The 15298-nt window shown below is 41.6% G+C and overlaps 1 protein-coding gene across 4 annotated transcripts in view; it reads left to right on the top strand.

Annotated features, from left to right (window-relative positions):
- LOC306801729 (uncharacterized protein) overlaps nt 1–15298 on the top strand; it is a 95737-nt gene that overhangs the window by 15157 nt on the left and 65282 nt on the right. For 3 of the 4 annotated variants that reach the window (XR_013774165.1, XR_013774166.1, XR_013774167.1), the window contains 2 exons: nt 1281–1459; nt 6256–6435. Coding sequence is in view for 1 of the 4 variants with exons in the window: in XM_079305060.1 (XP_079161186.1) it covers nt 1281–1426 (146 nt within the window). In the remaining 3 variants the exon portion in view is untranslated. Of the gene's footprint in view, nt 1–1280; nt 1460–2338; nt 2367–6255; nt 6436–15298 lie in introns of those variants that run through there. The other variant, XM_079305060.1, reaches the window with a different exon arrangement.

Raw genomic sequence — 15298 nt, 5'->3', positions numbered from 1 at the left:
GAATTTGTGTTATAGCCTGACAGTTTAATCAAGATACAAATTTAGAAACAAATCAGCACTGCCTTTTATATAGTGCCTCTAAATAAAATCCATGGTAATTTGTACCAGATCTTAGTAACAGGAAAGGATCACCGTTTCATGCTACCAATACCAGTGGGTGTTGTTCCCCAGCTGCATCTTGTAAGAGAAGATGCAAGAGAAATTAAAGGATCCCCACATGCATTTTTCTGTAATGTACCTTTTGCAGAGTATGAGGTCGATGGAAAATTCCCTTGAATTCCGTGTGCAAGCCGGCTGTAAATAGTGCCATATGTTCTGCACACTTTAACTCCTGCCTTTTGAGAGCACTGGGCACTGGTTTTTAACTCAGCTTTCTTTACTTCATAGTTTTAAAACGTTTAAAAAACGTGAAAGCTTGTACTCCACAAACTCGGAACAGGGAGGGGAGAGCTCAAGTGCCGCCGGTGCCTACCCTGGCTGCCTCAGGACTCTCCCAGAGGCCTGTTTCAGGGAGCTCTGCTGTGCCAGGACATCCCTTGCAGCACGAGCTCGTCCCTGCACGCTTCGCTCCAGCGTATCCGAGCTATAGGCTGAGGCTGTGTGCGCTGGCAGCACAGATGGAGTGTGCTCTCATTAGGACTGTTTGTTGCCTGTTGGAACACACAGCATATTTCTACCGTGGCATCAACAGTTTCTAAGAACTGAGGTCAAAATAAACAGGTTGCAGTTGGATTCAGGAATAGTCTGGGAAACAACTTAAAATTCCCTGCTTAGGCATAACCATATTCCTAGATAGGTGGGTAAAAAGGCATTCTTACAGCAAGGGTTCATCTGAGTTGATGATCAAGCTAGTATGCAGACCAGTGTGGAGTTGCAGGAGCATAGCCTGTAAATTCTCTACAGATTTTCTACAGATTTACAAATTCTTCAGAATTCTGCACAGGCATGCAGAATTGATCTTATTTTAAATAAATGAGCAAATTTAAGCACAGCACTCTTGCACTGTTTCTCCCGGTCTTGGTAGTGCTGGAGCAAAGTGATGTCCTCATGCCCATTTGGAAGGTGCCTGTTTTCACCTGTGCAGGATGTTGCTGAGGGCCCCGGCATGTGCGGGCTCTGTGCAGGAGCAAATCTGGTGCGCTGGAAGACAACCTCTGGCAAGCTTCCTGGAAGCTGCTTTGAGTTGCTAGTACCCCAAACTCCCCACCCCACTCTTTCCCTGGGGATTAGTGCTTCCTCAGCAGAACCTGCACCTGAGCTGCCTCTTTGCAAACCCACAGGTCCAGCTCTAGCCCTTGGAAGGGCATCGCTCACTGCAGAGCTGCTGCAGCACCCGAGGTCTGAACCTGTGGATTCAGCGTGGAGAGCCCTCATTTCCAGCAGCCAGGTGGGACAGACTGCTGGGAAAAGGGACTTCGGTGTGTGACAGCAAGATTCAGCAGTGCCCCTTCCACCACTGGTAAGTATTTGCAGGATCAGCCGATACACACACTCACATTCCAGGTGACGACCTGGCCCCACAGGCGTGAGTGAGTTTTAGCCAGGAATATCAGTGAATGCTGGGTTTAATTTGTAATGTTTAAAAAGCCAGCAAAATTTTATGAAACAAGACTAATACTTGTAATGATTTTGGCTGGAGTAGAGATGTAAATACGTTTGCTTCCTTACAGAATCAACAACAGTCACTTGTAAGGGTTTACTTATATCTACCTGTTCACAGTTCATTTGCAGCCAAAGGAACTATCCTGTTTGTTGAGCTGCAAACACACAAAGGCGTAGCAATCTGCCAGATGTAAGAAAATGTTCTCGTGGGATTTGGGGTTTTTTGGGTAGGGAGGGTTAAATGTCACTCTGGTTTTGGTGGTTAAAATTAAAAAAAAAACAAGTGATTTTTTCCTTTTCAGAAATGAAACATTAATAAGCTGTATGGTATGCATAACAGTAAATGGCTAATACAGATAGGTGTAGGGGAGAAGTGGAAAAAGGTTTCAAAAGAATTATGAAAATTTTGAAGACTGATATGGAAAGATGTGTATAATTCTCTAAAATAAAGGATGAAAAAAAGCCTTCCCGTATATTTTGCTCTTACCAGTTTACAGCTCTTGCCATTCTTACTTCCCATGGCATGATGCATTCAGTGGTCTGTGTAACAGCCACAGGAATAATATCATCCCTTACTTTACCACACTGACAGGGAAGCAGCATTCCTAGAATACCTTGTTTATGGGATGATCTTGCTGTCTCCACGAGGTTTTCTTGGTTCTTGCTGCTGTTCTCCATATGTCTCTACACACAGTTTGTGTGTAACAATGTGCCTTTCCATCCTTGACCCTGGCAGGTCCTGTGCAGCCTCATTCATCCTGACCTCTTCCCTGCTCACAGACAGCTGCTGAGTCTCAAGCTCTTCACTGACTGTGAATGCAGTTGGGAACACTCTCCTCCCCCCCACTTTTAAGTTGGCTCTCAAAGCCCATCGCAGATGGTCTGTACCTCATACATAATAAAGATTTTTTTTCTTCTGAGGCGGGTTTCTGTGAATGTGAGAGGCAGACAGTCTGGCAAGCTTAGGCCTGTGTTTTTATATTTTTTTCTAAGTTAGCCTTGAGGGATTTGTTTGCCATAATTTGAAACCCCTTAATAGCTTATGGAGATCAGTAATATCTTGGTTCCAGAGGCTGAAACCTGATTTGTCCATTTGATATTTTCTAAGGGGAAATTATACACATTGGCAAAATGGAGCTAGGGCCCAGCTGGACAAGACAAAGAAATTAAGCAGAAGCATTCCAGGAACTAAAGCAGTTGTTTTAGGAAGGTAGGTTTCTAATAAGAGTATGGTAGATCTGTGCTATCTGTGTATGTGAGCAGTTTTGGCGTCACCTGTTACAGCTGTGTATTTCAAACCACTTGTAAGATTTGTTTCAGTGAGTTCCCTCTGTCCTATTTTCAGACTTCAGCAGTAAAGTCTGTGTACCAAAATGTCCCCAGGACCTCATGTAAGAGCCTAAGGAGCGTTTTCAAATGTCAGATAGCTTGGGTTCTAGATAGCTCAAACCACTTAGTTTCCTTGTGTATGGTTGTATTGGTGGTGTTATGCTCAGCATTCCAGTAGCCATAAAAACAGGTCCATGTGGGGAAATCTGCTTGATGGGCCAGGCTGCCAGTGGGCTCTGTGTTTCTGTTCTGCATGGAAGCTGCCACAGGGCTCTTCCTGCTCTCTGCACTATGCTTTGGGAGCTGCAAGTGTAGAATATATGCGGGAGGAAAGTAATGGAAATTTATACCAACAGTTTCAGCAGTGGTTTTTACCCCAGTGAGAAAATATATGTCAAGGTGAGATATGGAATTGTATTTTTAAAAGATAAAGAAAAAATGTCCTAAACTAAATTGGATTTTGTTATGATGAGGAAAAAATTTAACAGGTATTTCACTGCTTTGCTGTACATGTTAAATGCTGCTTTTGTGTCTGTGTGTGTGTGTGTTGTTACTCATTGTATAGGAGCAAATAAGTCTAAAACCAGCCCATGAACTGTAGTGTATTTGCTAAAATACTTTGGGGTTTAACTGTCTGAAGCTCTTTGCTCTTAGAGGGAAAAAAGTCCCAGGGGTGTCAGATAAGACACTTCTCCAGGGCCTGAAGTGTGTCAAGAGTAAGGGTCTTTGAGAAGTGAGCAAAGCAAATAAAATCTTTTGAGAAGAGATGAGCTCCAGAAAACATTCCAGTTAGGCAGCAGTGGTCAGCAGCACAGGGCAGTGATTGTTTCATCCTTCAGAGTGGAAGGACCTTGGAAGCCATCTAGTCCAACCTCCTGCTCAGAGCTGGGCCAGCTGAGACCAGGTGGCTCAAGGTTTTGTTCAGTTGGGTCATGAAAGCCTCCAAGCATGGAGACTGTATGGCATCTCTGTGCAGTCCCTTCCACTCTTGACTGACTTCATGGCAGAAAGGTTTTCTATTGTTTCTGACTTCAACCTTTTGTATTTCAAATTCAGTCTGTTGTCCCTTGTTCTCCCTCCATGCCCCACTGTGAGTAACCTAGCTCAGACTCCTCCTAGCCTCCTGTTGGGTGTGGAGAGGCTGTCAGCAGAGCCTACTCAGGTCCCTTAGCTCCTTCTCACAGGGCTGATGGTCATCCTGGGGGTCGCTCTCATTCTGCCTGCACAGCAGTGTCGCTCAGCAGGCTGAGGAGTGCCTCTGGAGACAGTGCTGGGGCTCACCCATGCTGTCCCATGGGATGCTGGCACCAGGAAAGGCAGGGTGGTTCCCTCAGAGTCACATCACTCTTGTCCAACCCCCTTAAGGGTGTAGGTATTTTTGCTGACCCTCAGCTGGAAGCAGTGCCAGAAGCTGATGCTGTTTGCTGGCCTTGGCCTTCACAGCTAATTCCTGGGTTAATAGTGTGGCATTACTAATTTCAGGTATTATTATAGAAAAATATTAGCTTGGATTTGAAAATCATGTCATAGTTTAAATTCTGGAAGATGTTAAAACACTGTAGAGTTTCTTTGCAGAGTGGTTTTTGAGCTGCTGAGATACAGGTTTTAAGCATAAAACACAACAGTTAGAGATATACTTAATCTTAAACATTGTTAGGTGTCATGTAATTGCATAACTGCAGAACCTAAGGCTTTAAGAACAATACTGAGCATCATGAATTTGTGATTTGATTTTAAAATAAAGCAACATCGATAAGATCAAGAGTCTGCTGCTTTTGTAAAGCAAATGTTCATCTAAGAGGGTTTTTTTCAAATAGTGAACCACATCAGTAAAGTTCTAAAATGATAGCTGCTCTTATGAGCTCATCTGCTTAGCACAGTAATTAAAGTACACATTAATGCTCTGAGGCACATGTTTAGTAGTATGGATTGAAATTAATCACCCTGTCCCTATAGAAATTGCTTGATGAATCCAACAGCATATGTGTTGCCATAGAAAGCTGTGAGTTTGTGTATTGTACATGGGTACAGTTACATTAAGTATTTCATATGTTTTATTAAGTATAAATACAAAAATACATTTTATTTTATTAGATAGGGAGTGGGGTTGTTGGCATCTTTATCCAGTGTGGGACAAACATTTTTACAGGTAAAACTTGCACTGTAATAACCACTAAAGATGAAATTGTCAAGCTGCTCCAATGTTGGGGAGGAAATAAATCCCCACACTCCAATACTGCTTAAGGAGTCTTTAAGGCACCTGCAAGCATCGTGTGAGCAGGGCAGAAGGAATTCCTGCTTCTGTGGGGTGTGCCTCACCCAGGGCCAGGCTGGCACATCCACAGCGGGTCCCTCGTGCAGCACCAGGTGCAGGATGGGCTTGTGCTGAGCTGAGCTGTGTGGAGGAGCCTTTGGCTGCTGAGAGAGAGTGGAAATTCTGCAACCACTGATGAATTTCATCTTAGATTTAAGCTTGCCATGTCAATTCCATCTCTGGCTTTCTGGACATGGGACACAGCTGTCCTGAGGAAGTCTCCAGGGTGAGTTTACAGCCATGCAATTGCTAAGTGAGCTGCCACCTCAGCCTATACCATGCCTGCCAGAAAAACTTGGTGATAAATATTCCACAAGATGCTTGGGAGGCTGTGATGTCACCCCTGCACCGGGCAGTTCAGTGGGCCAGGTTTGCTGTGTTGTTTTACGGTCTGCGTGACATGTGAGTCACAGAGCAGGTGCGGGTCCTTCCCGCTGCACCGAAGTGCAGGCAGTGTGCAGCTTACAGCACGGCTTCTGCCCCTTTCCCAGTGCTTCCCCAGCCTGTGCAGGGAGCAGCTGGAGAGCTGCTGCTTTTCCTGGTGGCACAGGGCAGTGTCTGACAAAGAGCACCACTCTGTGCAGTGCCATTGGAAGCACATGGACTGAGAGAGGAGCGGTGAGCGGCAGGTCGAGGACACAAAAAGAACAAAATCGTTGTCTGGGGGATTGTTTGAGAATTGCTGCCCTCGCGAACTTGAAATATACCCACAAAAAAATGTCTTGCTCTTCCCTGCTTACAACTCAGACACAGGACCCAGTTAAAAAAAAGGTTGTTTTATCAAAACTCTGACTTCTGTACTCTCACTGGTCTACATATCTCTTTGTGTGTTCAAGATCTAAATGCAGTGTTCAGGCAGCCTTTCTCTTGCAGCTAATTGATATCTTGCCCCAGAGTTACAAAAGCAGAGAAAAGAAAACCCTTACATTTACTTATAGACATTTACTGCTTAAGTTGATACATATATGCCTTCTTCTGGGTGGTGAAAGTTCTTATTATTATTTTTGCAGCATATCAGCCTGGATGTAGTCACCCTGTCAGGAGTGTAAAATTTGCAAGAGAAATTATTTTAACACTGGAAAAGCTCTTACTCATCTGAACCATCATTCAAAATGCATGATGAAAGTCGCCAAGCAGAAGTTCTCCATCCCACTGTCTTCAGGACTCCTGCAGATCTTCTGAAGCTTAAGGTATTATTAAAAATAAAGAACAACTTGGTTGCAAAGTAGAAGCTGCTGCAAAGTGTGAAGGTATAATTCTAGGGCAGAGTATCCTGTTTGTGCATTAACCCTTGTCTATGGGAGCAATGGCATTGTTAGAAAATTTCAATGCAATATTTGTTTAAATAGTCATAGTTTAAAATGTTCAAAGAAAGAACAATAAGCTCAAGTTTACTACCAGAATTAAATATATATAAATATACACATATAAAGAAATTGCTTAGTATTAAAAAAAGAAAGAATGTATTATGTTTTCTTTATTCTTTTGAAATATGTCAAAGTACAGTAGTGTTTAACTATGAAAAATAAGTGTTAGGGAAAGTAGGAACCACTGAGTAGGACAATATATTTTGTCTTGCTTAGCTCCTGAGAAATAGCTGCAATATTTGCACTGTGTGCAGTTTACGCCATTGCTTGTCCTTAGTGCTTTTGGTTTGTGTTCTGTAGTGATGACCATTATCTTACATTCTGTGAATTAAACTCCTGCTGTGTATTTCCTTATTTCTCTGTCAATGTAGAACAGGCAGCTGGGGTGTCATCATGATCCCTTCTCTATGACTGTCATAGGATTTTATATAAAGAGCATTTTCCAAAGGCTGTCAGTATGTTCTCTTATACAAGATTTTTTTTCTCTGGCTTGTTTTAGGTCAAATATTTAACTAAAACACATTCCAGAAACTTTGTTTTCTTAACAAAGTTTGTGTTGTGCACAGTTGTTACTGTTGCAGGTGTTCTCATCCAGGGCAGTATAAAATGCTGCTTTTGACAAATGACAAATAATGAAATGCTCACTTTATAGACTCAGGAGTTTGTCCTGGACCTACAAACAGACATTATTTTTCATTTGTTTATAGACAGACAAGTTTATAAACAAGACAGTAATGGGCATAAGCATTCTTGCAGCCTTTGGAGCTCATCTTTCTTGTAAGCATCAAAGAGAATATTTGTGGTAGAATGCGCAGTAATAAGTGTGGGGGAATCAGCAGCATGCAGATTCATTTGTTTATTTATTTATTGAATCTGGTTATGCCCTGTCCTCCCATCATCTGTGCCTCTGCAATAAAGGCAAAGCATGCCTATTTTCTCTCTTTGCTATCACTCCAAATGCTGTAGATAAAAATGATAGCTGGACACAAGTACCACACTGTGCACCCCAGAACACCAGAGGTATTAATGAACACAGGCAAAGACTTGTGTAACCATTACATCAGTGTCCTATTTCTGGAAATGACTACTGTAAATTACCATTTGACTGAGGAATCCATCGTGCTGATCTGGAGCCTGCATGGCCCAACTGGGGATTACATCAAGCACATGAAAAAGCTGCCCAGGAATCCTGGCACAGAATGATATTATTTTGTTTTGCATAGGAAACCTGTGTGTTCATGCATACATGTATATAAATATGTAAAGTGGTTTGGATTTCCTGTGTCTGAGGGCAGAGCCCTGTATGTGCCAGACCTTTTAACAGGGGTTGTACATTTTTTATGTCAGCTCTGAGGCAATTGAGATGAACTGAAATGTCAGTCTTGGGGGCTCACTGGTGTGAGAGTTGCCACAACAGAGTTTCTCTAAGGCCCCTTAGAGAATTCATGATTTCATTCCTCTCACAGCTTGGTTAAAACCAGCTTGTGTTAATTGGCTGTGTAGCCCATTTATCTCTGCAATTCCTGAGATCACGAGTTTGGGGCTGTGTATCTGATGAAAAGGTACTTGGGGCTCAGGAGTTTTGAGGCCTTTAATAATTATTTAGAGGTATGACCTCTGTTGAGAAATGTTACCGGTTTGATGATTTTTGTCTTGGTTTATGTCTTTAGTTAGTGACAGCACTGTTTATATCCTGAGATCTGTATGTCCATATATATTTTACATTGAATTTAAAACACAAATATCATAAGAATCTTCTTTTTAAAAATGGAGAGAAAGAAAAAAATATCAGTCTGGTTAAGACGTGGTTGTTCTTATAAAGAAAACAGTGAATTATCACTGCTACCTCTGATACATCTAAGTCTAGTAATACATGTACCTCTTTAGGACTAGACCTCAGAATAAATGATCAGAAATGAAATTAAAATCTTCTAAAAATCGATCCTCATGTATTTTTAAGGAAGTGGTCTATTCCAAGAACTCTAATGTATGAAGTCTTATTAAGAGTAAAGTCTCTGGAGGGTGAAGTTCTTTTTTGGGGAAGAAACCCAGTTAACAATAAAATCAGGTAATACGCAATGATATTGTCACAAATAATTATAATAAATTTGTAGTCAGAACATCATCAGTGTGTGCAATAAATAATAGCTGAGAGGAAAGGCTGACTTCCATGCTTGTTAAATTGCTTGGAAGTTAATTTGGATGTGTTCAGGTGAAGAAAGAGGTTTGGTTATGTGGGATTATTTTTTTCTCAGCTGCAGTTTTCTTTGTAATTCCACAAGGAATGGAATAATTTGGGCTTGTCAGACCCACCTGTGAAAAGCAGATGCCCTTGTGCACAAACGATCTTCACTCAGCTGGTGAGCAGTGAATACAGAGAATGGGCAGTGCACTTGCTCCAATATTAAATTGCTCTTGTGAATCTTTCAAGCTGGATTTCTTTCCAGCCCACAGGATATGATTGATAATCCTTTTTCCTTTTGTTTTATCCCAGAGAAGGAATGTGCTGGGGTAGTAATCCAGTATGTAACATAAAGACTAATACATATCCTAAAGTTAGATAATTGTAAAGGTATTGACTTTCTCAAACTAAAATGAGAGTAGTAAAAGAAGGGAAGTTAATAGTGAGAGAGCCTGATTGCCTCTTACTGTTGTTGTTTTCTGTTCCTTAGAATATTGCCAAACTTTAATTATTTGGGGTGAACTTTGAGTGCTGGGTATATTATTCAGATTTGCTGCCATAGGCAATTTCAGTCATAACAGTTCGCTTTTCCTGAGCAGAGGACAGCCTTTCCTTTGGCATCTTTCAAATTCTGAGAACTTTGTGCTTTAACTATAACCGCTTTCTTCTCTAAAGAAAATCTTCATTTGAACAGTCAGCTGGCTGGTTCAATCTCCAGCTGAAAAATGATCACGAGATGAGTGTATGTTCTTTAGAATTCAGTCCTGTTTCTGATGGGCTTTAAAAAGCGCCAACAGCTTTAGTTAAACGCAGCAGTGGTTTTCAGTATGTGGCTCTTTGTCTCTGTACAGGATTCCTGTGAGAAAAAGCTCTATCAAACATTGGGAAAAAAAAAAGAAATATTATTTTAAGATTTTAAGGAACAAAAAGAACTGGCAAGAAATAGCATAAGAGAATGCTTAAACTCTCTGGGTAACCAGGAGAGAGGTAGAGCAGGAGTAATGTTAATTCAGAGTATTTTGGGCAAGCCATGATCTTTCTTGAAGATTTTGGTATTGGTCACGTTCTTAATTTTTCTTAAATATTGTATTTTTTTTTAATTACTACACAGGTTACCAAGTACTTTTGTAGTCTCATAATATTATTTTGCTATTTCAAATAGCTTGCTTATATTATAATCACTTAAACCAAATTTTTAAATAGACAATGATTAGCATTTGTGAATTCTTATCCCTGGAAGCTCCATACCCAACTAAAGCAAAACTGAGATAGATGGATAGATAGATAGATAGATAGATAGATAGATAGATAGATAGATAGATAGATAGATAGATAGATAGATAGACAGACATCAAGTAAGTTGATACTCCTGTATTTAAAGCACCTAGAGGCATAATTTCTCTGTAGGTGATGAAATGAGATGGGTAGGTTTCCCCACCTACTTTACAAATCTGCTCTGGGTGGAAGGGGAGTTTCTGGAAATGCCTGTATCCTCATCAGGTGTGGTATGTGCCCACTCCTGGACATCCTGTGGCTAGCAGGTTGAAGAAGTCCCAGGAGATGAACTACACATCCACATTGTTTGGAACTGGAACCAGTACCTGTTAAACTGGCTGGGAAAAGGTGTGCTGTTTTTAACAGGACAATTTCAGGACACCTCTGGTCAGTCTTTAAATTTTTCTTTAGATTGAACCACAGGATCCCAGAACCATGGAGTGGGTTGTGTTGGAAAGGATCTTAAAGACAATCCAGTTTCAGTCCCATGCCATGGGCAGGGACACTTTCCACTGTCCCAGGTTCCTTCAAGCCTCATCCAGTCTGGCCTTGGATTTTTGCAGGAATGGGGCAGCCACAGCTTCTCTGGGCAGCATGTGCCAGGGCCTCACCACACTTACAGGGAAGAATTTCTTCCCAATATCCCATCTAACCCTGCCCTCTGTCAGTGTGAAGTCATTCCCCCTTTTCCTGTCCCTTCTCTGTCTTCAGGTGGCCTGAGATGGGGGGCACTGGCTTTTAAGAAACCCAGTTCAGATGCTGAGTAAAACCTGACCAGTTCTGAGGTCTCTGTCTCCCTTGTCTCACATTTTCAAAGACTTCAGGCACTTCTAGCCCAATGTGTCTGTCAGGGAATTGTATCAATTCTTGATACAGGTAGCAGAATAGGAAAAGCTGGAATGCTAAAGGAAGGTGGTGGAGCCCTTTTGCAGTAATAATATCTGGTATTCTTTGATTAAACCTAGGCATGCAATACTCAGGATATGATTCTTATATTTGGTTGAAGATTATAACTTTTTGGGGGTTTTATTTATTTGTGTTTTTATGGGAGGGAACTGCTTGTGCTCTGTGAATGCACACTGTTGTTGAAAAGTAGGTTTTAAGGATGTGGTGTTTTCAGTGTACATGTGGAGCTGCTGGTCACAGCCACACAGACTGCCCTAAATTCATAAGTTCATGCAGCATTACTACAAGTGCTGCTTATAGGATAGCAGTTTAAAGAAAGTGCAGTGTATCTTTCTCCCATTTCTAGATATGGTGTAGCAGTTTGACATGATCAGTCAATACCATGTCACCACTCAGGTGTCTTCAAAGAGCTTCACAAATCACAGGCAAGTTCAGGGCTCCTGAGCTGCTTGATGTAATCAGGATATGCATCTATCAAGCTGTTTTCATACAGCCTGGATTCAAGCAATGACCTGTCTCTTTCTTTTATTTTCTTTTTTTTTTAATTTCAGGAATAATTTTTTAATAAGGAACTAGTACGTCCACAAAATTCAGATATAGTAAACTGGCTACAATAATCATTTTAAAAAAAGCATGAAGGTCTAAATAATTTTAAGTGTATGTAGATTTAATTGTAATGGCTGTGCCATGTATTATTCTCAGACTCTGGAATGAGGCATAGCAATTGACATAACTTGTTCAGAGTATTCCCTGGATTAAAAAATCTTGCTGTTTGGATTCTGTCATGAAATGGTTGGCATCCCAACAGTCGTGACAAGTGTATATGTTGGCAAGGAATTAAAAATGGTGGTGCCTCTGAAGTTTAGCAGGAGGTTTCCCGCCTGGGGATGGCAGGCAGTTGTAGCTGTTACAAATGCCATTCCCTTGTCTGCATTGCAGCTCATTTCTGAAACAAAGCAAGCTTGGGCACATGTTCCACTTTGTAATAGGACCTGCTACATTTGGTTTTCTTTGAGTCTTCTCTGACACTGGAGTCTTCATGTGCCACTTCTGTTTTTTTTCTTGTTGTTTTGTTAATAAATCAAATCTGACTACAAGATCTCTCTGCCTCTAAACCACAGTAAGGACTGCTTGAAAAAGCGTGAGCCTCCCAAATTTTTTACCCTCAAGAGGAAATAACTGATTTTTTTGTTTGTCTTTGATCCAGTCTCATCAATGCAATTTTCCTTCTTCAAACAATTGAGCCTGCAGTTCATTATAGTGCAAGACCGGAACCCTTCTATTACCTTATTTTTAGCAACAATTAAATCGAGCCTTAAAATTGCATTTGCAAAAAGAAAGGCCTGCACAAGTCCCAAATCTTAGAACTCAGCTCTTAAAATTTGCTCTCTCTGAGGCTTCAAGAGGGACAGCAGCAGATTGAATCCCAGCACTTTGCTCTCCTGGATGTGAGTGTCATTAGGTGGTGTGGCTTGGTGGTATTTGTGGCCAAATAAAGCATTTGTGGCAGTCTCCTGGACCTGCCTGGACGTGCCACTTGTGCTGGGAATCCTTTTTGGCCTCCTCCAGCCCTGAGTTGAGGGTGCAGGGTCAGAGAGCGCCAGGATGCCTGAGCCAGGTGCAGCTGTACTGGAGGCTCTCAGCCTGGGACAATGAGGAGCTCCCACCTCCCAAGCCCCCTCCCAGCATCAAGGACATGGGGGTGCTCTGCTCCTGTGGGGTTGAGCATCTTCCCAGAGCACAGCCTCTGACTATTTGTCAGAGCTTATGTACATGATTAAAACGTAACTTCCCTTCAGCTTATGGAGCTTAGAAGCTCTTAGAGGCATGAATTAATGCAGAGACAGGTTGTGTCTGCTGTAGAGTCAGGGAGCTGTGCTGCAGAAAAGAGAAGTTGTTTTGTCAGATAATTTGTTGGGATCAAGCATTGCCTCCAGAATTTTTCAAGCAAGAATGTTTATCTGCAGTTGGGACTGAAGGACAACATTACTTCTTTGTAGGACATCTGCCATTAGAGAATATTGTAGTTTTCTTAAACATGGCTGTTAAAAGACTAGGAAAAAAATTCACTACTTAGGCAGGACAGAGGTGAAGAGATTTGGAAGTGTGTGCCAAACTTGTGAGAGAAAACTCCTGACACAGTGACTGTGGGAGCCCAACTGGAACTTAGAAAGAGGAGCATAGTTTGACATATTTTACTGTTTTTGTACCCAGCTGAGATTTCCATATGTTACAGGTAGTAAAGCTCTCTGAATACCCATATTAAAATTCAATGCAAAAATATGGAGCCCTCTTGTTATTTACCTAGCATGGCGTGCATGGAAGTGCGGTTACCATCAGGCAGGCTGAGAGATCCACAGAGAGAAAAAAATCTAATTAAGGACACCTAGAAGTAGGCAGAGTAACCTCCTGCAAGGAACCAGACCCCTCAGAATGCAAAACTCCCAGACCAAGATTTCAGGCCCATGTGGAAGAGCTGTGTCTGTGTATGAGCCTGACAAAGAGGATAAAAATGACACGATGAAGGTAAGGCTTTTTTATGCTTTCACCAGACAAAATGAAAGAGTGAAATAAAATTGCCAGGAATGAATACACAAACCCTGTAACAGCTGGGAAAAATATTTGAGGAAAATGTACAGGAGGTAGCAGAGGGATACTTTTCTCTAAATCCCAAAAGCAAGAAGCAGAGAAGAGGATAGATACTTGCATTGTGTGGTGGAAAATTCTGGCGTGCACATGTACGTTAGAGACATAAAAGATCTCCTAATTAGAGACAGGATCATTTGTGGGACATGTGATTGCAGTTTACAGGAGGAATTGCTGAGAAAAAACATCTAACCCTAAAGGAATGAATCAAAGAATAAGAGCAGCTGAACTGTCCAGGGAAAGGAGAAAAACAACAGCCACTTTTGCAGGATGCTGCGGAGTCCAGGAGAGGGGGAAGAGAGGAATGAACCTGTGAGCAATGCACAAAAGTGAAGTAAGATTTGGGACTGGTGGGAAGGGCGCCACGAGGGTTCCATTCAGCAGTGGGCAGTGGTGCTGTGTCTGTCTGAGCAGGCTCTCCCTTCCTTGGTAGGGATGCAGGAGGCAGAAGAAAACCACAGGGCAGTGATGGGGCATCAGTGCAGTGGACAAAGCAACAGGCCATTCTGGAGCTCAGCATGTCTGAAGGAAAATGGAATCAAAGAGCCAGCCTGTATGGATTTCTGGGTTAGCAATCTTGAGTTCGTCACTAAATGTTTGCATGGAAAGCACAGCTGTCAAAAGGAAAGTTGGGGTGATCCATTTGCATTTCCGAGAGAGGAGGAAGATAAGGTTTGAAAGGGGCACCAGGAAGTCAATCTGTCTGAGCGTGACCTGAATGTTACCCCGTTTTTTTGTGTTTCTCTGCGCTGTTCTCTAAAGAAAAGCCAATTATATTTCAGAAGAATAGGGGCCTCTCATGTTGTTATTCATCATGTGGCACATGAAACACCAACACTAACTCCGAAACTGTGAGTTAACCTTGTCCTTTCATCATGTATGGTCATCTCATCACTAGACTGGTGACTGCTCAAAGCTGCCTGAAAGTGGTTGAGCCCCAGACAACTAAACTTTTATACATCAGTACAAAAGCTGCAAAGAAGATGAGAAGGAAAACTGATTGTCCCTGGAGACTCAGCATAGTAGTTTGGGTAGTCCTGTTTAGAAAGTCACTTGTGGCTTTTATAATGAGGAACTTAAGGTTTGAATTTTCAGAATTATTAGCTGTACATTTGTTTGTTTTTTATTAACTTAATATACTACGTGCCACATTTTCCTTGGGGTATTGAGTCAAGTGATGGATTCATCCAGTTTAGCTCTAGATGCATAAGCTCTCTTTTTCATAAAACTTTGAAAAGATTTGGGTCTCAAATTTCCTGAAGGATTTTATTTTATGCCTGTATATTTTGATACAGCAGCTAATGTTTTCTGTCCTGTTTTCTTTTTGACAGTATGTGCTTCTGGCTAATGTAGAGAGGGAATGTAGTTTTTGTTTGTTGTCTTTCTTGACCCGTGAGAATTAGAGTTGTCTTCTTATATGAGCAGAGTTAAACCACTTTAGCCTACAAAAGAATCACTGGAAGTTTCCAATCTTCTCGCTCTCTGCTTCAGTGGAAAGAAAAACAGGTTTTAGAAAGTCTGAGAAAGATACGGCTATTAAGCTAATCCAGTATACTTCATCTAGCTGCTAAAAATCTTGATTCTTAACAGTGATTAAATATAATTTCATCAGTAAAGGTGGTTTAAAAACCCCCTGGCTTTCATTAGAAGCTATCTTTAGGAAACCATGATTCCTTG

The sequence above is a fragment of the Erithacus rubecula genome, assembly GCF_903797595.1.
Source record: "Erithacus rubecula genome assembly, chromosome: 4".
In the NCBI taxonomy this organism is placed as follows: domain Eukaryota; kingdom Metazoa; phylum Chordata; class Aves; order Passeriformes; family Muscicapidae; genus Erithacus; species Erithacus rubecula.
This window is presented reverse-complemented; position numbering and strand designations above follow the sequence as displayed.